The sequence below is a fragment of the Lepidochelys kempii genome, chromosome 6, assembly GCF_965140265.1.
Source record: "Lepidochelys kempii isolate rLepKem1 chromosome 6, rLepKem1.hap2, whole genome shotgun sequence".
In the NCBI taxonomy this organism is placed as follows: Eukaryota; Metazoa; Chordata; order Testudines; family Cheloniidae; genus Lepidochelys; species Lepidochelys kempii.
This window is the reverse complement of record NC_133261.1, coordinates 25785398-25811198: the sequence shown is the minus strand read 5'-3', so window position 1 is coordinate 25811198 and position 25801 is coordinate 25785398. Positions and strand designations below refer to the sequence as shown.

Below are 25801 nucleotides of genomic sequence, written 5' to 3'. Positions count from 1 at the left end.
TAAGGTGCCACAAGTACTCCTTTTCTTTTTGCGAATACAGACTAACACGGCTGCTATTCTGAAACCTGTAAATAAGGTTGTGAGCCTGTCCTGTAATTTTCCTTGTATTGTGTTAATGATTCGAAGCTCAGCACACCTTGATGTGACTGCCCCACCCAAGTCTGGATAAAGTGGGGAGGACTGAGTGCAAGTCTAACCACCTAGCTTCATAAAAACACCAGCCTGATCATAGAAACAAAACCAGGCCACCATTCTGGTAAAAACGATGGAGAAGAATGGAAAAGACTGGTTTCTGCCTGATGCACCAATGTTGGCATGGGAAAGATATTTAAAACAAAATAAAAAGTAAAAGTAATATTAGGGACCCTGGACATGGGCCAGGACCCCATTTTAATAGGCACTGGATGACAGAAAGATGGTCCCTACCCCCAAAAAACATACAGTCTAACTAGCAGGCTTAGTCTCTTCACTACTGGGTATTGGGGATATTTTTCAAGCCCTTTATGTATGTGAATATCAAACAAGTCAAGGACCAAGGTGTGTATATGCATAAGCTGAGTAACCACTGTGTGGTTGTATCACTGTGACCCTTGCTTTCCTCACTCCATGACTTGTGAGTGGCCATGTCTGTGATTTTTAGACTATAATAAGCTCTTTGGGCCAGGGGCCGTGTCTTTGTATGTCTTCTGTGAAGGAACCTACACACTTTTGGACATTCTAATATAATTAATAATAAGAATGGAGCCAAAGGAAAGGGTGAGAGGGATCACACAAAGTTGAAGCAAAAGAGAAAATGGGGGAGAGAAGGGTAAGAAGAAGAAGAAAGAGACAAGGAAGATAAAGGAGCACACAAGAGACTAGCTAGAGGACAAAGAGAGAAAATGAGGAGCAGATGATGAGGAAGAAGATAAAGGGAGAGATCACAGGAGGGAGGAGATAAAGGACAGAGGGGAAGAAAATGGGAGTTAGAATGAAAGTGAGATGGGGGAAATTTGGCATTTAAACTTTTATTACAAAATAAATTTAATTTATTGTCATTTTAGCTTCTTTAATTACTTTTCAACCTTTTTTTAATTATGCCCATATGTTGCCAGTAACAAGGTTTTATGACTTTTGTTCTCTCACCTTTCCCTTGGCTTCCATTCCTACTTTAATTACCATATTCACAATGCATTCATCAGATGTCTCGCATAATATTTTTGCACCAGTGCTTCATGGTTGCAGTGATACTCCACTTGGGGAAACAGTAACACCTGTCTCTCCTCACTGCAGGCTACTTGCAGTTCTCTGGGATGCTCACAAGATGGCAAAGCTGAGATTTTTCACAGTGGTTTCAGGGATTCATCAGATAATATATATGCGTAGATTTGGGTAGCATTTTATTTATTTTAAAGCATTTTGCAGCACACTTAAAATGATAAAAAATTAAAATGAATAGAATTTGGGTGGAGAAAGTTTATTCCCGCTGAATAAAAAGGAAATTTTCTGCCCAGCAAAAGAGGAAATTAGATTGCAATGAAAAATTATGATAGAAAACCCAGGAAGCTACAATGTTAACCTTTGTACTGCAAATCTATACATATAAGGGACTGACAAATCACAGGAAACTATAAATTAATAATGTCACTGTTGGTTTTATTTTTTGGTTTCTTTTTTTCTGTTTGGACAAATTTTGTAGAGGCCAATAACAGTCTCAAATCTAATCTATTTGAGATTCCTGTGATAAACCCATGTCTCTTTAATTACAACATCCTGATGTCTCAGAGGATAAGGTAGTTAAGCCAGCATTGCTTATAATGAATTAATATTTCCCTTGCTTGCATGGTACAGAAATGTGAATAGTTATATGGTCTTTTAATTCCCCTTCACCCACCAACCCCCTCAACATGATATATCTATATCAGGATAAGTGTTGATTTTCCTTCTCTTGGGGCAGCTCTACACACAGTTTTTGTACTGATTTAACTATATTGGTTTAGAAACTGCTATAATTACAACTACTATAGTGTGGACGCCGTTATACCAGTATAGGATGTTCATATCAGTATAAATGATTTCTCTAAAGCAGTATTGGTATCAGCACCTTTTATAAACTCATAGCGTTAAATCAACACAAAAACTTTGTGTCGATTGTTCTTTAGAAGTAAATCTTCCCTCCAGGCCTCATGCTAAAGGCTCTTAACTACCATTCGAATCACTGAGCCCCATTCTCTAGTGCCTTGCCCCTTACTGTAGTGCTTTATACCTCTGCAAAGGCCTACTCAAGAGGCAAGGCTTTGGAGAATCAGGCCCATCAGGGGGAGGGCTAATGATTAGGGGGAGCTTGCCAGGACCAATAGCCAGGGAATCTACTTTGGGTCAGATCTTCAAACCCGCTATTTTGTGTTCCTTTGCTGGTGCAAAACAATCATAAACTTACTTTGCGGAACTGGCCATTGGAGGAGATCCCCGATCTTGCGGAGTTCATGGGTGGCCCCTCTCACAGCCCTTCTACACAGGGGATGTAGCCAGAGGCAAGACGGTGTTGCTTTATGTGCTTATACCCTAACAATTCCTGGCTCCAAGATCAGCCCTTTGGGATTTGGAAAACTGGCACAATGCCAGGGGATTGGCTCAGTGCTACTGATCACGGGTTCAGGGATAGCAAAACTACCTTTGTACAGACCCAAGAGAAGTCGCACCATGGCACACAAAGACCAGACCCAAGAAACTGTCTCTTGGCTGGATAGTGTTCCTGGGCCAAATTCATCTTTGATCAGATGAATTGCATTGGAGTGAATTTGGCTGCCTTTGTTTAAATCTAAATCATACTTTTTCTAGCTCATTCCCCCTCGTAAAGACAGGAAGATAGACAAAGCCTTTTATTTTTAATCCATGTGAATGCTCAGTGCTATAGCTTGTTGATGATAGAGGCTCTCTTTTTATGGTTCAGTCATAGGGAAAGGACTGCTTTGCTTCATTTATGATCCTATAGCCTGAAATGAATTCTAGTTCTAGCAGAGGAACAATTTGTAAATATACCAGAGAGCCTGTCAGCCTCTGTCATCACATAGCTACTTGGCTTGCATCTGGTGTCAACTGTATTATCTTCCCAACACCCCACACCCGCATTTCAGTTATGTCCCATCATGCCCATTTCCTGAGCTAGTAAGACAAGAGCAAGAAGTTGAGGCCTCTCCTCTTCTATACAAGTGCTATGATTGTGCTGGAAAAAAATCTGTTATATATTTGGAATGCTCTTAATTGCACTGTTCTATTTCCAGCTGTTGGAATCTGCACTAGAATTTTAATTAATGACTAAATTCATGCAGCAGATCCTAACAGCAGGAAACAGCTATGTTATTTAAATAGGCTTTGAAATGATCAGATTTTCTCTCTCAGAACAGCACTCAAATGAATACTGAAGCTGCCTTTATTCTTCTGAAAAGACTGGAATTGCATAATAGGTTGGAAGAGGTCAAACACTGAACATTCAAAAAATCACTAAAACTGGGCTAGCTACCATACAGTGGTGGCAAACCTGGGATGAAGGCACAGGTGGTTTCCTGACCAAGAGCCAGATCACGCCCCCTGCAGAATATCAGGGAGGAATATTCTGTCAGCTTCCCCATGCAGAGTTTCCAACAGATGGTTCTATGATTGAGTGGGTGGAAATTGGCTGAACGGGCAGGGAGTTTGGACTCTGGAATCTGTGGCCCCTTGAGATCTGCACACTGGTGGTGTCTGTCAGGTGGTCCTGTGCCTCCACACTACCTCATGAACCCCTGTTGCTCTGAGCCACTCCTCTGCCAGCACGGCTTCAGTTAGGCCATGATGACAGAACTTCCACTACTGGTTGCTGCCCCAGGACACCCTCGAAAAGGACATTATCTTGGGGAAAGAAAATCTGTGGAAATGCTCACAGCATAACTTGGGAGGTGATGGTTCCCTGCCATATTTCTGTGTGGCACTATGGTGACGTTTTGTTGCCATATGATAGGGCTGTTCCATTGCTATGTCAGCACATAGTATCAGGTTGCTGTATTCAACACAGTGGTGATATTTCAGCACAAGGTCACAGTGAGGATGTTCTCCTGCTACATATTCTTGCTGCATTACAATTCTGTTTCAGTGCAGTGTTTAGCTGCCATGATATTGTGCCTCATTATAATGTGCTGGAGACATCTTAATGCCCTATTGCTGTGATACATCACAACGTTTCAGCACAAAGTGATGGTGATGTTTCCTCATCCCATTGCTGTGCTGCGGCCTCCCAAGGCTGTTTCAGTGCAGTGTAATAGAGATATTTCATTGCCTTATCACAGTGGTGCATCGCCATGATCATTTGGTGCAAGATGATGGTAATGTGGCAAGTCTTCAACTTGTCATGCTGTGTAACAATGATATTTCAGTGCAATGTTTCATTGCCATGCCGCTGCATCGCATCATAATCATGTTTCAGTGTAATGTGAGGCTGATGTTTCATTATCCCATCATTGCACCATGTTGTGATGATGTTTCCACACAAGGCAATGGAGACATTTTACCCTCATTTCACCGTGCTATGTCGTGATGGGGGGTTCAGCGTAATGCAGTGACTATGTTTCACCTCCATTTCCTAGCACTGCATCACAGTGAGTTTTTGGCACAAGAGAATGGTAATGGCGATCCTTCCCCACAGTGTAATGTTGTATCATGCTGTTTCTGCACAATGTGATGGTGATGTACTATATTGTTGCACTGCATCACGATGATTTTTCTGTGCAAGGTCATAGTGACACTCCACTGCCACATTGTTCCACTACTTCACAATTATATTTTGGTCTGAGGCAATCGTGTTTAGCTGCTACATTGACATGCCACTTCATAATGGCATTTTGGCAAACTGTGATGGTGATGTTTCACTGTCAAATTGTTATGATGTTTTAGTGCAAAGTGACAGTGATGATGTTTTGGTGCCATTCCATCACCTCCTCACAATGCTATTTCAGTACAAGGTGATTGTGGTAATGTTTTACCCACACATTGCCATGTCATATCCCCGTGAGTTCAAGCACCATGTCATCATGACGTACCGCAGCAGTGTTCTGGCCCAGTGCTACCTTGGATTAGGATGATGGTGCTTCAGTGCAGGGCAGGCGCTTCTTAATAAATAGTGTCTTATAGTGGCTCGCTGGTGTCTCTCTATGTTGGGGCTCTTTGGAAAGGGCTGTCTTGCAGAAGCAGGGTGGAGTTGTCTGAAATTGAGGCATCTTGGGGTGGAACAGTGGTGTCTCAATAAGGGACAAAGGCATTTCAGGGTTGGGCAGTGGTGTCTTGGAATTCAGTGGGTGTCCCTGTGTAGCATAATGGACATTTTGGTGCATGGCACATCAGAGGTGATCTGGAACAGAGGCATCGCACACAGACTGGGGGATTGTACAGGGTGAGGCTGTCTCAGTGTGAGGCAGCCAGTGGTGTCTTAGCAAGGCGTGGGAGTGTCTCTGTGCAGCGTGGTGGTGCCTTGGGGCAAGGCAATGGCCATTTTGGCATGGGAGGATGGAATCTCAATACGGGGCATTTCAGGATACTGATGTCTCTGGGTAGGGCTGTCTTGGGATGGAGGAAGGCTTTCATTGCAATGGTACCTCAGCACAGTGGCATTTTGGCAGGGGGGCAATGGCCTTTTTGGTGGGGGATGGTACCGTCTTTGTGCAATAACACACCTGCACAGAGGCCATTTTGCTGAAGGGTACAGGTTCACTCAGCATGGAGGTTGTTTTGATGTGTGTGAGGACACTGGTTGTTTTGGTATTGGGATCTTTTTGGTGCAATGTGTTGACATATGGGTGTCTCACGGTGGGGCAGTGAGGTCCCTGCTTGGAAAGTGTTGTCAAATGCCAATCAGTGAAAATTGCCAGATGGACCTTGAAAAGTTGCTAGATGGCACAAAAAACTGCTAAGCCCTAGACATTCTATATTATCAGTGTGTGGAAAACTGGGTGATAGTTTTCTTTTGGTCGCCAATGGATCCATGTGGTTGCCATGTCCAAAGATGCCATGTTTTGTTCAAAGCTTGCACTATAGACAAGAATATTATGGGCTCTAGAATCATTACAGCTCTCCGAACACATATTTTCCAAATGGTTGGGGTTGAATTAAAGTACTGATGGGTTTCATGTGGTTTTTAAAGAACAGGAATATGAAATATAGTAAGTGTTTAATAACAGATGTGTGATGAGAATATATTTTTCCAAGTGGAGAGGGCTTTTTAATTCAAGTCTTTCCACATGACATGTTCCAAAATAATAGGTTATGGAAAAATATTTCATAATTAAAAATCCTGTTTTTGCAAGTGTGTAGGATAAATTTATTTTATATCACTGTGAGAAAAATTTTCAAAAGTATGTCCCTGGTTTTTTGTTTGGCCTGGACGTTTGCCCCATTTTAATTTGTAAGAAAAAATGTAATATAGTCATATCTTAAGTTGTTTCTTTTTTAGAAAAAAATTCCAAAAAAAGTCAAATAATACTTCTGTTTACCTACAATTGTATTACTGTTACTTCTTGCATATCAGTATCTGACTAAAAAAATTTCAATTGTAAAGAATTTTTTTTCTATTTTCTTCTTTCTAGTATCTTCTAACAAGGGGAAAAACCACAGAATATAATTAAGTACAATTCATACAGACTAGGCACAATAAGGTACTCAGCAAAGAAATACAACCTTCATTAGACAGCTGACGACAAAACATTTCATGCCAATAATACTCAATAGTCCTTATACTTAACAAACCATGAGTTAAGGCTCAATATATTACACATAAATGTGGAAAATTCCCCAGGGATAAAAAAGGATTGTGTTGTTGCGGGAAGCAGCCTATGTAAGAAAACGCTTGCTCGTTTGCTTTAAAAAATGTATTAAAATCATCAGCTGTTATCTTCGGGTGTTTTAATACTTCAGTCAAAACTAAGAGAGAGCAGATTTACTCCAGCAAAAGAGACCCGGTGAAAATTGCAGACGGGACGCCCACGTCCCAGCCATGCACACAAACATTCCTCACACTACACACACACACGCGCGCACCTGCCCCCCAGTACACCCATCCATGCCCATATTTCACTCCACCATTAGGCCTATTGAACAGTCCCCAGCTTTCAATAAAAAGTCGCAGTTTAGCGACCTAAAACAGTGGCTCGGTGTAGCTACACAGTCGCGACATTGACAACAGGGGCTGAGTCCCTGCAGCCCAGCCCCGCCCAGCCCCCTGTCACAAGCCCGGCACAAGCGCCGCCCCAAAGGCGCATCGCTGGTGCACAGCGCCTCCTGCTGGAGCAGCGCCTCCTCTGTGCCGGCGGGCTCTGCGCCCCTCACCTGCAGAGGGCGGGGCGGGCCCATTCTATTGCACAGGCGTAGTATAGCCGTTTGAGAGACATTTCACGCGAACTCATTGTCCCAGCCATATCATATGCGCATGCGCTACCCAAGCGGCCGCTTCTCTCCCCCACCCCTTCTCAATTGGGGGAACAACGAGCGGAGTTGCGCATGCGTATTACCTTATGGCGGGGAAGGGGGAAATGAAGGCGCGAACTCCCTTGCCGCATGCGCGAGGCTGGAGACCAAAGGTGGTGGGGGTCAGTGACGAACCGCCAGAGGGCGCATGCGTGTTACCTGCCTAGCGGTTCGCTGTTGGAAGCGGCCAAAGCGGGCGGGGTTTGGAGCGGGGGAATCCGTTGTGCCACGCATGCGCAGTGCCGGGTCAGCGGGGCGGGGGCTCGGCTTGCGCTCAGCTGACGCCGGAGCCTTGGGTTGAGAGGGTGGGTTAGCGGCGGCCTGTTCGGGCGCAGAGAGGCGGGTTCCCCCCCCATGGCGACCACCGTCAGCACCCAGCGGGGCCCGGTGAGCAGCCGCTACCCAGGGCCATGGGGGCGAGGGCAGGGTGTGTGTCCCCCCCCCACGGTCTGGGCCCCAGGGGCAGGGTGTCTTCTTCCCCGGTCCCTGTCCCCTCTCGCCAGGGACGTGAGCCCCGGGGGCCGGGCGTCTGCCCTCTCGCCAGAGCCCGCCCGCCCGCCCGGCCAGCGGGCCTTGGGCAGGGTGGCTCCCCGCCATTCATACCCTAGCGTCCGGGGCCAAGGGTGGGGGAGGGCCCACGGGGACTCCCCATTGCCATCACCCATGGTGGGGGGCGGGGAGAGCCTGCCCCTTCTTCCCACCTTGAGAAGGGCTTTTGGGTGCTCTGTGCCCATCATCCGCTCCCCGCGTGGCACACCAGGGATGGGGGGCCTCCGCCTCTTCCCCCAGCATAGCCCGTTAGGCAGGGGAGGCGAAAAAATGACCCGGGGTGGGGGGTGGGGGGGGCAGAGGGGTGCACGGGGTCTGCCCTGCTCTCCTCCCGAACTGAGAAACCTGCTGCTGCTGGGAAGTGAGACGTTAGGGGGCAGCTGTCTGTCTCTGCTGTTTAGGGGTGACACCGGCAGGGTGTGTGTGTGGAGGGGGGGCGGGGGTAGGTGAAACTTCAACCAAAAGTTGTGTGATGATGGGCCAGTTTAGGGCAGCGCATGAGGGTCATCCTGGATTTGATTTGAAACAGCCACTTCCTAGGTGTGTGCACAGGTGACATGTTGAAATGGGCCACTGTCTACTGCTGCCAGTGGGCCTCACCGCTGCTCGATGCTCTGTGACTGCATCTGGTGTAACACATGCCTTAATTCTGTACCCCATTCCTGCACTTTATGTCCAGTGGCAGCACAGGCTAGCTTGGGGAAGACTCATTTTTGAAATTTTATTTTTAATTGAGGATTTTAAATTACTTAACCAAAATATACAGAGACCAAACAGTACAATGAATCTGTGTAAGAGATGCTGAGAGACAAGAAGACTGAGTCATTCCATTAAATTGCTGTACTTAAAGAGCTATAGCTGCCTTTCTCATCTGATGACGGTGATATCCTTTGGGCATCTCCCTAGCTCTTTCTTGAATCATCCCATTTGTATTAGCTGTTTCTGAGTGGCCACTCTTCTTTATATAGTGGGTTTTCGTAATTCTATTTTGTTGGTGAGAACTAAAATCTTTACGCGGAGGGTTTTTTTAACCCTGATTCTTTTGGTTAGAGACCTACGTCCTACCCCTTATTATGAAATTCAATTGTATCTCCTTAGGTTACAGATTTTCTCTTACTAGTTAAAGGTATCTCAATTTGATATTTTGAACGTCTTTTCTCTGCAGCTCTTATAGGCTGGGTTTTTGGGGGCAGGAGATTGAAGTTGGGGAAATATAAATACAATAAGTTTTCTGCTGTCACTTGGTGGTATCAACAAGTGATTTTTAAATGGAATGATCTTTTAAAGTTGTTGGTGTGCAAAGAGATGAAATTGCAATGTCACTTCCAAAATAGTAAATGACAGCGTGTAACAGTTCTTTAAAAGAGAGATTTTGTTATAGCTGTGATGCCAAAAACAACTGCTCAATATTTTGTACAAACCTTGTTCGATCTTAATAGAAAATGGTATTAATCTCTGGTTATTAACTGGCTGAAATATAAAACATGTTTAGTCAGTGTTTGCTATTTGCTGATATCTGATGTTCATTTGTCAGTCTAGAAGTTACTTCATATCTACCTATGTTCTTGATATTTAATGTTTATATCAATGTGCTAAATGTATAACATAGCACTTGTCTGCCGGATTTCAGATGATTTTAAGGAGAAACTATGCTGATAATGTCCCAGTAAGTTACCTGTAATTCAGTGCTATGTATTGATTTAGGCTTTTCTGTACGTATCTTTAACACAGTGTTGTGATTTTTGCCTGACTTATGTAAAACTTTATTTAACTATCACTTTTTATTTGCAAGTGTGAGAACCCCTGGTAAGAGCTCATGCCTTCCTCCCCAGTTTTAACATTCTGGGTTTAGCCATGTAATGTAATCCTCATCCTTCAGAGAAATGACTTGCAATATATAATTAAATGGGCTCTGTTGATTACTAAGGTTGCCCTGTCACTGGAATACATAATTCCCCTTTTTTGATTCTCTTTCCACAGCAAAAGATGCAATTTCTGTATTTCTCTCCTTGTAGCTTGAAGGGCAAACAGCTTCTTCCAAAACTGTACTGGAAGTAAGTAACCACTAAAGGGTGCTAAAGCACTGAACATTAGGTTCCATCCACTCCTATGCTGTGGAGAATGTGACCTTTGTGGTATTAGTTTACCCAAGCAGGAAGAGTTCCAAGGTTCTCAAGTGTGAATGCCTGGCAGCATATAATAGAATTGAATATACTGCCTGCTGACACCAGTCTTTTATGTCCATGCTTCCCAATTTGTAGCTCTCATTTGTACATATTAAGTTACAATCCCAGTCATTTAGCTTATCGGATGATTAAAAACTGAAGTTTCTTCTGACAATCAGTAGCAAATGTTCAGGTGGAATATTCCTGGCTCTTTGCGTACCCTGGTATCTTGACCAATATTCTTCCTTTCACAACAACATAAGTTCTAATATGTGAACTATGGCTGATTTTTAATGGCAGCTGTATTTTTTGTAGCTATTGTATGATCAGTATCTTGCATCTTTAACATGTGTGGTTGATGTGAAAGGTGCTACTAAAAATATTCTGTCCAAGTTAAATCTGTGAGATGAAAATATGAAGTTCATAATTCCTTAAATTGTTCCTTTTTGCAGTCAATTTTGAGTAAAGTGGCAAACAAGTTGATGATGAGATATATCTTCCAGCTATTTTTTCATTCAGAGCTCTCTTGCTAAAGAGGTGCTGCTCTTTCTGAATATTAGCATTTGACTTGCCATCCTCTTATCACGCTCTTACTGGAATGTATGAGGAATCCCTAATTTAACTGTATTGCAAAGGGATATACTTGAACCTGAAATGCCAGTGTACAGGGATGGCAAATGTCCTCTAGATATCCTGCTGCTGCTTGGTCAAGGATCAAGCTTTGAGTTCTGCAGTAAATTCAGATCTCAAAATTTCTAGCTAGAAATGAGTGGAAGCTTACAATGCCTCCATGCACTTAATAATTTTTCATAAAAATATGGTTGAAGCTGTAAATGTTACTTGCTTTTGAGTCACAGTTGTGATATGGTGGTGGTCTCTGTGGTACACTGTTATCACAGAAAATGTGCAAAGTGATGTAGAAAATGCTACTGAGTGCTCATTTACTGAAGAAAAATGCTTTCAGAAAGCTACCCTGATTCACTCAAAGGATTTCTGTTACATCCAGAAGCATTGTCTGTTAAGCAAAAAAAAATTTGGAGGAAAGGAAGAAGGTTTATTGATGTGTGTGCTGATGTAGAAGAATTCAAAACTTGTCAGTGCAATCAGTACTTAAATTCCCAGGATAAGCAGTTCCCTCATGCCACCTCCTCCCCCAACCTCTCCTCCACACACACGCAGACACTGAGGCTAAGTCTACACTAGAAACTTCAAAGCTCTGCCACGGCAGCGCTTTGAAGTGTGAGTGTGGTCACACGTGAGTGCTGGGAGAGGTGTCCCAGCGCTTCTGGTAATCCACCTCCACAAGGGGAATAGCTCCAAGTGCTGGGAGCGCGCAACACCCAGGGCCTGTCAACACTAGCGCTTTAAAGTGCTCAAATTTGCTGTGCTTCGGGGTGATTTTTCACAAGCCCATGCTTTTTTAAAGCAAATCTGGATGTGAATTAGAAGCCTATTCATACATCAACATTTTCCACAAGAGGAAACCGAGGCATAGAGTTTCAATGTCTTGTCCGTGGTCACAAAGTACATCTGTATCTGAACAGTAGAACACAGATATCATGGTGTCCAGTGCTTAAACCACTAAAACATATCTTTTATGGATCATGATACTGGAATAGTAGTTTTGATTTTGATCAAAAGGTTGGTGGGTTTCTTTATTCTATCCAAAAGCTGCAGTTGTTACCCTATGAAGCCAGTCTGGAGATGTCTTCTCTAGCAATACTAAAGCACTGTCACCGCAGTGCTTTAACATGGCTGTGTAGTCGCGGCACCAGCTTTGGGAGAGAGCTCTCCCAGCGCTGGTACACTGTCTACACTCCCACTTTTACAGTGCTGAAACTTGCAGCGCTTGGGTGTTTTTTCACCCTTGAGTGAGAAAGTTGCAGTGCTGTAAAGTGGCAGTGTAGACAAGGCCATAGATATAATGGACCTGATCTAGATGATGTCTGACTCAGTCATCTGTTTCTAAATAGCTGAAAAGACTGATTTGATTGAGATCCTGACTGCAGATATCAAGTTGATCAAATCAGTCATTTCCTTGTCCGTAAACAAGCCTTACGGAATATAGTTGGTCTCTGATCTCATGGCCCAAATAATTAAGTGGTTTGTTCAGCATAAGTAAAATAAAGGCAATAAGTTTTAACTAGTGCCTTTACAGAATATTTTATTGAAAACACCTCCATCCCAAGCTTGTATTTGTGCTGAGAGTGCTTGACCTTTTCTGTTGACCCAAAGTTGGCAAAAGCTGCGAATTCTAGGTGCCAGAGCTGCAAAATGCTGTTTTTTCTCATAGGAATAATTAAACTGAGGTTTGTGAGGACATTTATCCTTTTTCCCCAACAATACAAGGCACTCTCAGGTCATGATTAGTTTGCATGGGCTACATGTAGAGCAGCAATAGGTAGACTGGATATTTCTTTATGTGAAAAGTTGTCGTATAATACTAACTAAATAGCCAAAAAAAGCAAGCCCAATCAAACAAGACCTAATTTGTTAATGCAGAATTAAGGTTTTCTGGTGATAGCTAGTGCCCTTCAGAGAGTCGAGGTCAGCAAAATTCAAACTTCAGAAAAAGATGAAATACATATTTTGAATTTTGCTGAACTCAACTCTGTGGAAGGGCCCATAGATAGGGCCTTACCAAATTCACAGTCCATTTTGGTCAATTCCATGGTCGTAGGATTTTTAAAATTCTATATTTCATGATTTCAGCTATTTAAATCTACGGTTACAACGCTGTTAAATTTCAGGAGTCCTGACCCAAAAAAGAGTTTGGGGTGGGTCACAAGATTATTGTAAGGGGTTTGTGGTACTGTTACCTTTACTTCTATGCTGCTGCTGGCTGCAGCACTGCCTTCATAACTGGGCAGCTGCAGAGTGGTGGCTGCTGTCCAGGAGCCCAGTTCTGAAGACAGGGCTGCTGCCTGCAGAGCTGGGCCCTCAGTCAGCAGCCGCCACTCCCTGGCCGCCCAGCTCTAAAGACAGCGTGAAAGTAAGGGGGGCATGGTATGGTATTGCCACTCTTACTTCGGCGCTGCTGCTGGCGGGGCACTGCCTTCGGAGCTGGGCACCTGGCCAACAGCAGCTACTCTCCGGTTGCCCAGTTCTGAAGGCAGTACAGAAGTATGGGTGGCAATACAGTGCAACCCCCTCCCTTCCTGTCCTAAAATAACCTTGCAACTCCCTTTGGTGTCAGGACCCCCAATTTCAGAAAAATTGGTCTCCCTCATGAACTCTGTATAGTATACGGTAAAAGCACACAAGGGACCAGATTTCATGGTCCGTGACACGTTTTTCAGGGCTGTGAGTTTGGTAGGGCCCTACCCACAGAAACCTTAACTTTATGTTAACAAGATTTTTGTTTTGGCCACTTAATTTTCTAATGGCTTCTTTAAGGGGGGGAGGGGAGAACTTGTTGGTAGGAGTAAATGGTCATACAAAATGGGAAATGACTGCCTAGGAAGGAGTACTGTAGAAAGGGATCTGGGGGTCATAGTGGACCACAAGCTAAATATGAATCAACAGTGTAACGCTGTTGCAAAAAAAGTGAACGTTGTTCTGGGATGTATTAGCAGGAGTGTTGTAAGCAAGACACGAGAAGTAATTCTTCTGCTCTACTCTGCTCTGATTAGGCTTCAGCTGGAGTATTGTGCCTAGTTCTGGTCACCACCGTTCAAAAAGGATGTGGACAAATTGGAGAGAGTTCAGAGAAGAGCAACAAAAATGATTAAAGGTCTAGAAAACATGGCCTATGAGGGGAGACTGACAAAATTGGGTTTTTTTAGTCTGGAAAAGAGAAGACTGAGAGGGGACATACCTTTTCAAGTACATAAAAGGTTGTTACAAGACAGAGGAAGAAAAAAAAAATTTCTTAACCTCTGAGGATAAGACAAGAAGCAATGGGCTTAAATTGCAGCAAGGGAGGTTTAGGTTGGACATTAGGAAAATGGTTTAGGTTGGACATTGTGAGCAAAATACTTGCTAATCTTCTAAAATAACTCCCCATCCTCAACAGACTTTAGGAATATGCCTTCCAGCCTTTTTTTCCAGATTTTGCCCAAGATGGGATTCCAGTTGACAGTGGCAGGGTGAGTCTGGTTCAGAGGACTATTTCTTATCTCTTGAGCTATTCAGCTGGTGTGATGCTTTGAAGGTTAAAAATCCTGTATCCTCCATGTAGTCCAGTAGTCATATGAAAAGGCATGTGAGCCTTAGAACTGTTTAGTGCATGCCTAACTAGAGCAGCAAACTCTTTTTGAAGTGACATTTTATCTTGATTTTTCCCCCAAAGTGCTGGTGGATGCCATGCACTCCACTGGAGTAATGCTTAAACATTTTAGACCTTGCTATGATTTGAGCTCTGGTTTTATTTTTAACTGAGCGCACGCGCACACACATTCAAGAACAACTATTTTATTTATCCTCCAATTTGGGAGCACCAAATTTCAAGTCTGATTAGTTGTACAGATTTTAAGGCTCGGCTGTTCTATGAGCTCTAAACAGTTAGCTATCCTCAACCTTAACCATAGCAGAGCTGTTTTTTGTGCTACAGCTATAATACTTGACACTTCTCTAGACTCTTTCATGTTTGCAAAGAATTTTGAAATATCAAATGAATTAAGACTTTCAACATCCTTATTAGGTAGTTACAGCAGGAACAAGTAAAATATATTATCATATTGTTTAGAAACTAAGGTATAAAGCTTGCACAACTTACAACAGAATTCAGTTTGGATTCAGTCACTATCTGTAACCCTGAAACAGTACTGTATGATGCTGGTTCCTTCTGAATACCAGTAGCTGCAGGTACTTGGAACTTTGAAAGGTTAGAACCTTTCCTGTTTTGAAATTTGATTTTTACAGAATACAGATATTTATAGAGAACATTGAAACACTTGGTTTTTCCCATGCTTGGCAAATATTTATTTTATGTTAAATACCTGTATGCTACCTTTTTCTTAAAAATAAACAATTCAAAACCAAAACAGACTGAGCTTGAGAGAAGCTGCATGGCAAGCATTTATCTTCCTACACCACCTTTAAGAAATTTATTAGTCATGTTGCACCACTCTTTGCCTTGGAACTTTGTTTTTCTCCTGTTACTAAAATACTGAAGTGTGAACAGTTGGTGGCCCTATCTGTACCATGTCTTGAGACCTTGTTACAAAAGTCACTGCCCTGACATGGTTAAAATGCTTTAGCCTTGTAGGTGTAAATGTGCTACTGAATTGTGTTATGACTTTAGATATCAGAATAACTTGATTTTCCTTAATGATTGCAACCACAATCATTTTGGGATATATTAACTGTATCACACTTATCAGAAGCTTTTTGAAATCTGTTTTTAAAGACTGATGAAAAAGAGAAGAGGGAGGTTAGTGGGTCTCTACAGAGACCAATATATTCTGAACTCTAGTTACTAATAAGTAAATCTTCCTTTTTCTAAACTGTGTGTTTAAATCTCAACCATAGTGTTGAAATAACTATGATCAGAATGTCTGTCCTTTAAAAGAAGGCTCCTGCATGATAAATAAACAGTTTATTGAATTAGGTAAAATGGGTCTAAGCAGATTGCTGAATGCACATAGTTTTGAGTGGGCGTGCGGAGCCCCAGGGGCAAGGTTCTCACATGAGTAATTAGAAGGCTGTTTTTTCCAACTGTGACAACATTTCAAAGGTATAATGCTTCTGTTAATTTATGTAGCATAGGCCTCAAATAAGAAACTCCCAAAGTACATTGCAGGTTTTAGATCCAGTTTTCAAGGTTGAGTGCCCAAATCCCCGATTTTGCTACTGAAAGAATCCATAGACACTTAAAAGGACACCCAAATGGGCATTTAAGGTATCCAGGTTTCAGAATTGACCTCTCAATACATAATAGTTGCTTCACCTACCATTCTTTGTCTGTAGCCAGCTTTGAAATGGAAATATGCCATCAATTTTTCAGCCAGCAATACTACATATGCTTAATGAAGAAAATCATATCCAATTGAAATATGAAAGTATGTTTAGTAGAATGTAAATGTTCAGGAATTTGGTTGACTCATTAAAATAGATTTTGAAGTGCAAGAAAATCCAAATTCATGACTGTTCTTTACTAATACCATTTTTCAAACAGACAAATTCACTCTACTGATCAGCTCAATTTTATAAAAATAAAGTTGGTAAGATGTACTACTTAAATTAATCTCTGTACATATGAATTTTCTTTGCTCAATATTTTTAATCTAGAAATGAAAACTGTAGGTGTTCAGTGTTTGAAAGCTTTTCCAGTTCCTCTCAACTTCCGTTACTGTTCTCTGGCTTGTACTCCATATTGTGCATCCTATTTGGGAACTGGTTTCAAAGCACAACATGGACAGCACTCCAACTGTGGATTTTCATTGTGGGAAACAAATGCACTCTGCAAATGATTGGCTCAAAGACCAGCTTTGTATAAACCCCAACAAATTGGGATGGACACAGACAATGTGCAAGTCAGTGCCAAGCGGACAACAGAGAGGATTTTGTAGTCAACAGCTTGCTGGTGAAACATGGAGTGTGCTGGATGTTACAGCATCTCTTAAACAGCATAGGTTAAAAGATGAAATCAAAACATCTTGGTTTTTTTACAAATGGAAGGAGTAAGACTTAAAAATGGAGATTATTATGGGGTCTGCTGTTTTGGTAACTTCACAGGTGAGGGTTTACAGGGATACTTATAACTTTTCCCCCTCTTGTGTCCCAGGAGCCAGAGGTGGGGAGAGAGGCCTCAGGTTTCCCAGCCTCCCCACACAGTGGGGACAGGGGAAGCCCACTTCTGGCCAGGGCTTCCCAGTATATAGCAGGAACAGCTGACCAAGAGGGTAGTGGGGATTTTCTGCCCAGACTAGAACAGCAGCAGCAGCAGCAAAGGTCTTTGTTTTCAGGGACTGGTCTTGGTTCTGGATTGGCATGGGGTAGGAGAAGAGAAGGATACAGTATATTTCTAAGTGTTTTCAAGCCTACCCACACTACTCTTCTAAAGCACATGAGCAACCTGAATTGTGCCTTGTAGTGACACTGTTGGGGGGATGGCAAGAAAATCTAAAGTGTTTTTTTAATCAGTTTAATCTAATTTGGGACCTCAGACACTAAAATGACTTAAGCCTAACCATGGTACTGCATGGTGTTACTACAAGGCACACTTAAGGATGTTCGATGCGCCAACTCTGCATTTCCCTACTGTAACATGTTAAGGTAAAACTTAAAAGAAATCTGAACTTTGAGTTCCATAGGTTTATAATGTCTGGCTTGGGGATAACTGCAGTATTTCTATACTGTATTATTTTACTGACACTCTTAACTATAAATCTATTTTAATATAGTTTTTTGTCTAGGAATTAATGTCAGTCCTTTCAAACGACTGTACCACCTGCTTTCCATTATTGATTGTGTGTATCGCTGTAGCACCCAGAGCCATCGCTCAGGATTGGGGAATTTACTATGCTGAGTGCTGTGCAAGCAGGTACTGAGGCCTAGTTCTATAGTTAAATGTTTTGCCAGTATACATATATCAGTCCAATATAGTATTCTAGCAAAACCCTCCTCGTGTAGATACAGTTTATACAAGCAGATGGGTGCTTTTGCTGGTATAGCTTATCCTTTTTTGCTAGCCAAACAAGCTATACTGACAAAAGCACTCTTATACTGAGTCTACACTAGGGCTTTTGCCAGCATAGAAATGTTACAAAAAATCACACACATACTCCTGACTTTTCTGTAGAGGCAAAAGTTCCAGATCCTGATCTGGCCTAAAACAGTACTTACTGCAAATTGAGAACAGGTGAAACCCAGCACTAGTGCAGTTTTTCTACATCAGCCAGAATATTTTAAGGCTATAGGTCTTCAGTTTCTTTGGTAGCTTGTTCTAGTTGCTAGGAAATATGAAATAATAAAAAAATATATCTGGCTTGATGAGCTGGCACTGAGGGCAACTGTCATGTTACATAGAGACTAATCTGAGTTGTGGTGAAAGATTTTCAGTTCGCGCCCTGTAGCACTGACTCCTTTTTAATGGAATCCGTTTATATTAACCCCACCTTAAAACCAAAGAGCTAGCTTGATCTAATGATTTATGATAAATTCCATCTTTCCCTGTTGCATAGTGATGGGAGAAATTTTTTGGACTGTACAGCTGGGTATTTTCAAAGGTGGTGGTCTCCTAGTTCATAACACAAGAACTAGGAGTCACCAAATGAAATTAATAGGCAGCAGATTTAAAACAAACAAATATTTTTTCACACAATGCACAGTCAGCCTATGGAACTCCTTGCCAGAGGATGTTGTGAAGGCCAAGACTATGACAGGATTCAAAAAAGAAGTAGGTAAGTTCATGGACGATAGGTACATCAATGGCTATTAAGCCAGGATGGACAGGGATGGTGTCCCTAGCCTCTGTTTGCCAGAAACTGGGAATGGGTGACAGGGGATGGATCACTTGATGATTATCTGTTCTGTTCCTTGCCTCTGGGGCACCTGGCACTGGCCACTGTTGGAAGACAGGATACTGGGCTAGGTGGACCTTTGGTCTGACCCAGTATGGCCGTTCTTATGTTTTATATTGAAAGCTGGACTGAGAGGTGAGTAATGGGAACAGATTTTACATTGGTGTTTGAGCGTTAAGAATATTTGTTTGTTACCATGTCTGAATAGTAAATATGGATTATTGCTAATTTACCTGCAGTGTATGTCTTGCTTTCTAAAATCAGGCTAATGTTAATAAAAGTAGACTTATACATGACATAGGATAAGGCAAATCTCTTTCTTTAAAGGAACTGTAATCATATTAGTTCTGTACTAGTAGCTTTAGTATGACAGCCCTATATATTTCTGTGGGGCTAGCTGGAGCCCTTGTTAGGGCTTGCTGACCAGGAAAGTTGACTGGCAAGCCATTTGGCACTAGTGGTGGTATAGTAGGGAAGTTTCGAGTGCATAGGACAGAGTGGTATGGATTCAATTCCCTCTTACATTGCTGCGTAGACATACCTCAAGCCTAGGGTTAGTGGGACTTGAGTCAGCTTGAGCTTGAGCATCTACATTGCATTTGAAACCTAGGTTAAGGATTTTCTGACCTGTGCTCAAACCTAGGGTTCTGATATCCACACTGCAGTGCACAGACCTGAGTCCAAGTAATTCTGTCCGGAGTTCCTAAGCCCCCAACTCCTCAGTGTCTAAACTTTAGCCCTATGACTGTGTTGCACTGTGGGAAAACTCTCCTGCCCACCCTGTTTCCTAACTGTGACAGTGCCATTGATGGAACTCAGGTGCCCATAAGGAGCACATGAGTACATAAGATGCATAATTAGCTCTTTTGGTGGCTGTTTGAGTAGAATGACTGCAATTTGAGAAGGCTTTATACCGAACTACCATCCAATCTGAGAAATGGGTTCTCCATATCAAGGCTGAGTCACATCGCCAGGAAAATACCCATGTGCACCTGCTCTGGAGATAATTAGAATGTCTGTCTCCAGGGCCATCAAACTATTAAAATGAAACTTTGCAATTTGTAATTTTTAAAATGATCAATGAAGGTGTTTTTTGTTTTGGTTGTTTTTTAATTTATTTTTTCTTTGTTTTGAAGAATGACATAAATTGTAGGTTTCGGAGGAAACACCCAGACCCAATCTGGCTGCTGCTGGCTGCAAAGCAGTCAAGTGCATCCCCCGGTACCCCCAGGGATCCTTTATCCCTGCAGCTGCTGCACTGGCAGAAGCAGGGATAAGGAATCCCCAGGAGGTGGGGGAGGGGGGAGTTTTGGGACGGACTCCCACTCACTGTCCTCACAGTGCATGTAACCTCAAGTTAGGGTTACCACCTGGCCAATATTTGCCCGGCCTGCCCATTTTTTTGTACGAATTCACCAGTTGCCAGAAAAATAATTTAATCTGCTGTTTTTTTATGTGGGTTTAAAGATTTGCATTATCAGGATACACTGTTAAAAATTTCTGTATCCAGGCAAAGATGCTGCAGTGTTCCCACTTCTGCAGTTTAAGAGATCAAAATTGTTGAAAATACAGCAGCTGTATGCTCACCAACAGTCAAGTGCACTGCACATATGTAAAAGAGAGGGTTTGAGTCAAGCAAGAGTGAGGAGAATGAGATGTTATCAGTCTTATCTATATGTGTTATCTCTTTAGATACTATAAGTGGCTGTTGAGGGGGGGGGTTGTGGAGTTGCCTTGAGGTTGTGGGGGGGGGGGCTTGTCTTGTGGCAGGGGGGTGCCTTTTTGCATTTCAAAGGTGGTAACCCTAGCCCCAAGGAGGGTAGATGGGGCCCAGGAACAGAGAGCAGAGTGGCACCGGAGCGGTTGCCCTGCAGGGAAGGGGAGTAGCAGAACTCCCAGCTCAGTGTGGCCGGGAGAGGGATGACCCCCCCAACATCCTGGCAGCCATGAGCTTCCTCCTGCCAGTCAGCTTTGCTCCCTGTTCTAGGCAAACTCTGCACAGAAGCAAGGAGGAGCAGGAGCAGCAGGAAGCTGTGGGAAGTTATTTGGGTTGGCTCCTACTCACTGTCCTGACAGAGCATGCAGCCCCAGGCAGGCCAAGGGGCACCAGAGAGCAGAGCAGGGACCAAGTGGCTGCCCTTGGGACTGCCTGTGCAGGGATGCCTGGGCACCAAAATTTGGTTCCGCTCTTGTGATCAGGAAGCCGTTTTCTTTGCAAAAAGCTTCTTATCAGTCTCCATTGAAAACCTTGCAGGCTTTCTGGTAGTGTGCTTGGAAACCAGCGTTTAGCAGACAGTGGGTTAACAGTGATCCGAGCAGCTCCTGTTGGCAGAGAGAGGTGTGGCTTCCGTTAGCAACAGAATGCAATAGACTGCAACACAAATTGTCAGCATAGAGAGGACTAAGGAAATTGCTGTAAGGAAGTCTGGAATACATCCGGAGGACTTCTGGGACTTGAGTGCGCACAGGAAAGCAATAGGGCTCAGTCCTAGTCCCAGCTTAACATGGGCTTGGACCCTTCAAGTCTAGTACAGCTGGAGTTTGTTGGAGGTTCTGGAACATACTTAAGGAGAAGGAAATTGGCTGGTGGGGGTGTGACAGGTGTCCCAGGGGAGCCAACTGAGGTTACTCAATTAGGGTGAACTGCAAAGAATGGGGCAGACAATCCCCCAAACTGGTGGATATTCCAATACTTAGATTTACCAAATCAGCACAAAAGAGCTTCTTGTAATAACTTACTGGTTACCCAGAAGCCAACAACACAGTTCCCTTAAAGTAACCCAGCCTCAGGCCTCCACCTAGACACCTAAGAAGAATAGGAGGATTAATAAAAATCTTATTCATCATATAAAAAATGTTCTACCAATCCCAAAGGATCAGACACGTTAATGAATATTCCATATCTTACCCAAATACACGCTTACAGCCAATTCTTGTTAACTAAAATGTTTTAAAAAAAGAAGGAGAATTGGTTAAGAGATCAGTATACATACAGACACGAGCACAATTCTTGAGGTTCAGATTCATAGCAGAGATGGTGAGCTTTGTAGAGGCAAAGAGTTCTTTCAGAAATAGTTCATAGGTTACAGTCCAGTGTTTATATAGAGAATGGTCCAGTCAGGACTGGGATCTCAGGCCTTATGGCTTAGGCTTTCCCTGCATGAAGCCTCAAGCAGATCTGATATGACAGGAGCAGGACCCAAGCCATTTTTTATACAACTTCAGGCCTTCCTTGACAGGTCAGAATCCTTAGGCGAATAATAGGCACTCCTGGGGACCTTGAAGTGCGCCCATTTTCTAGGCATCACTGGTGATTATCCATACAGATTAACATAAGGCAATTGCCTGTTAAATTGCTATACATTTCCAAGAGATGAATACAGTGATATCCTATGTTTACAGTTCATTTAAATGTTAAGATGTCCTTTTGCTCTCTGAATTAACAGAATACAGTATAGACAGGGACTGTTTGATTACATTGTTGTCTACCAATATATATGTAAATACACAAACATTATCTCTCCCATGTCTTGAAGGGTTGAATTTGAGTCATTTATCCTGTGGGATGCCTAACCCTTTCTGGTCATGCGTCAAGGGGGATTGCTAGAAATGGAAGGTCTGGACAGTGCGGAAAGTTTCATTCCACACCAACAAACACGTTTCTCGGAGACTGTAAATTTGCTGTTTTGTTTTGTAGTGGGATTGAAGTAAGCCTTCTCAATACCAGGAGGTGAATAATCCTGTCTGAGCTATGAGTTGGTTGTTTTTGTGTGTGGGTGTGGTTTTTTTGGTTGCAACTCACCTTTCAGCAGGAAAGCGTTGAGTTGATGTTAGCTTGTGGTTTTTTTAGGCTGATTGTTTTTTTCTTTTTGAACAATGATTTTAACTTCAGATTTTGTTTCACCCCCTTCTAGGAGGGTTTTCACTGCATTTGTTTGTTTTCAGCCAGCTAAAATATTTGTGTATTTGGCATTGGAGAGGGAAAGAATTCCAGGGACAATAGTTTGTCGCCTTTATTGGGGCCCACTCTTCAGGAAAGCATTTGGACTATTGCTTCCATTGCAGGGCCCAAAATAATAGCTCCCAGGTACAGAGCAAGTAGGAAGCACTTAGAGACCATGAAGGTATGTCTACACAGTAAGCATCACAAGCTTCAGCATTGGTTTCACAAGCCTGCCTGGGGAACGTGGATGCATACTCCATTGCCAGTCCACAATGCTTTGTCTCCACGCTGTTTTTAGTGTACTAGCTAGATTAAGGCTAGTGTGGGTATGCCTACTTGAGCTGTAGATTGTAGCTTAGATGTACCCTTAGGGGCATTTGACAAACTTAATAGTGAAATGCCTCCTTAGACTGTACAGGGTCACTGAATGCTGTGGTGAAGTTATTTCTCTGCAAGTCATCTTTAAAAACAATGGTCGTGGCACAGATACCTCAAAATGTAACTCTTCCTTCTGAACCCTGTTTTCCTACACTCCTTTATGGATACGAAACCTGGGTGGCCTATTGACAGCACCTCAAGAGTCTGGAGAGGTACCACCCACGATGCCTCCGGAATATCCTTTGCATCAGGTGGGAAGATTGTTGCACTAATTCCAGCATCCTCCCTGAAGACAATGTCACCAGCATTGAAACAATGATTCTCATGCAGCAACTCTGTTGGGTTGGACATTGTGTGCGGATGCCAGACTCTTGCCTCCCAAAACAAGTCGTCATACTCTCAACTCAACCATGGTCAGAGGAAACACACTTTCTGTGAGTCTTTTTAGTATCTCAAGAAAACTGATGTGGTTCCAGGATTGGACTCCTGAGTCATCTCAGGACCCATATGTAAATCTGTCACAGAGATGATCCTCGAATCGAGGGTGTGACGGTGCACCCCATAAGGCTTTATGTTAATGTTTGACTGTATATATGACATATGCCATGTAACACATCTATGTAAAGGTTATGATCTACTGAATATATTCATCCTATTTGCATGCATGTGTCATTCTTGTATTCGAAGTTATGAATATTGGCAGTATACTTGTTTGGTTTTAAATAGCCTTAGTAAGGCATTTGGTCAGCTTCTTTAGAAGGGAATTAAGTGCCCAATCAAGAAGCACTTAACGCTTGGAAGGCTCCAATCCACATAAGAAGTCTACATGAGGACATTCAAGGTAGCATGTGGACAATGGCTGTTGCTTGTAAAAACTGAGTCATGCATGGACATGTGACTTGCCCATGGGACTCCAAAACTCCATCTTGGAGCTGGACTTTGCAGAGGAGGGGGTCTCCACCCACAAGAGAGAGTCTATTTAAACCCCTGGGAGACACCTCCATTTGGTCTTCAGCTGGCTCAAGAGAGAGCCTCTCCACCCCCAAGGATACCTGAAAGAAACTGGAACAAAGGACAGTAACTACAGGGGGTGTGAGGGATTGCTGGACCCAGACTAGAAGGAGACTAGTCTGTAAAAGGAAGCTTACTGGAATTCCTCTGAGGGTGAGGTTTTTATCTGTATTCAGTTTTCTTACTGTATTAGACATAGACTTGCGTGTTCTATTTTATTTTGGTTGGTAATTTACTTTTTTCTGTCTGTTACTACTTGGAACCACTTACATCCTACTTTCGGTATTTAATGAAATCACTTTTTACTTATTAACCCAGAGTATATTAATACGTGGGGGGCAAACAGCTGTGCATATCTCTCTATCAGTGTTATAGAGGGTGAACAATTTATGAATTTACTCTGTATAAGCTTTATACAGGGTAAAACGGATTTATTTGGGGTTTGGATCCCATTGGGAGTTGAGCATCTGAGTGTTAAAGACAGGAACGCTTCTTAAGCTGCTTTCAATTAAGCCTACAGCTGTTAGGGGACATAGTTCAGACCTGAGTCTGGGTTTGCAGCAGGCTAGCAGGTCTGGCTCAAACCAGGCAGGGCACTGAAGTCCCAAGCTGGGAGGGCAGGGAAAGCAAGGGCAGAAGTAGTCTTGGCACATCAGTTGGCAACCCCAAGGGGGTTTCTGTGATGCAACCCATCACAGAGGGATTGCTGATATAGAAATCTTTTTATTTTAAAAAAATAGGGCTACTTAAAGGTGTGGTCAGGACCTGAGCAACCCCTTTTGGCTTGGCGTGACACTGCAGGTGTGCCCCACCTATAACTTGCTCAAGTGGAGCAGCAGTAGATTGCAATTGAACAGCCCAGGGGCAAGGAGAAGCAGACACCCACTAACCAGATGCTATGTATCTTTATAAGGCTTCAGGCCCCAGATATAGTCCCATACTGACAGTCCACACCTAAGTCTCTGAATCAGGTTAGACTTGTATCCAGATGCCTCGGGAGCAACTGCCACCCACTACTTCTCATCCTTGTTCTGCTTCCTGTTACTGTTATCCCTAGCCTGCAGCTGTAGGCTCCAGCCTGTTTTTTAAAGGGTTAGTACCTTTCCCCATGTGTGTGCTCACGGGCTGTTACAGTTCATGGTTAAGGTTATTATTATGTCATGGAAGTCACAGAATCCAGTGACTTCCATTGACCTCCGTGACACTTTTTGCCCCAGAGCTAGAGCTCCCAGTCAGACCCACACCCGCAGCTGCCAGCCCCAACACTGATAGGGGGGGACCCTGCAGCTGCCCAACCACAGCGGGGGGCTGGTGGACACAGGATTCTGTGTCTGGGCAGCTGCAGGGTCCCATGCCCGCCAAGGCTGGAGTCCCCACTGCCTGCCGGCTGGGCAGCTCTTGGACCCCTTAGAGCTGCCCAGCTGCCGCAGTGGGGGCGAGGGGACCCTGTAGCTCCCACACCCGCAGCAGTGAGGGACCGGGGAGCCCCAGCAGCAGTGGGTGCTGAACCTGCCTACCCCTTTTGTCAGGGATATTTTTATGAAAGTCAGGGACAGGTCATGGGTTTCTGTGAATTTTTGTTTATTACCTGTGACCTGTCCATGACTTTTGCTAAAAATATTTGTGACAAAGTGAAGCGTGGGCTTCATTCATGGTGCTTTACATATTCTACATTTTGATATAGGCTCTTGGTACTAGAAAAACTGACTCTGGAACTAGGATGTGAACTTTCATATTGTTAAGGGTCAAATAGCAATTATATAAATGTTTAAAATGGATTATCTACTCTTACATTGAAGCTGACTAAACAAGTATTTGAA

The 25801-nt window shown here is 43.2% G+C and overlaps 1 protein-coding gene across 2 annotated transcripts in view; it reads left to right on the top strand.

Moving 5' to 3' along the window:
- Positions 1-7720: 7720 nt before the first annotated feature.
- TOLLIP (toll interacting protein) overlaps positions 7721-25801 on the top strand; it is a 58177-nt gene continuing 40096 nt past the window's right edge. For both annotated transcript variants that reach the window (XM_073347201.1, XM_073347200.1), the window contains exon 1: positions 7721-7857. In XM_073347201.1, the coding sequence (XP_073203302.1) occupies positions 7825-7857 (33 nt within the window). In that variant the 5' untranslated portion in view covers positions 7721-7824. The remainder of the gene's footprint in view (positions 7858-25801) is intronic.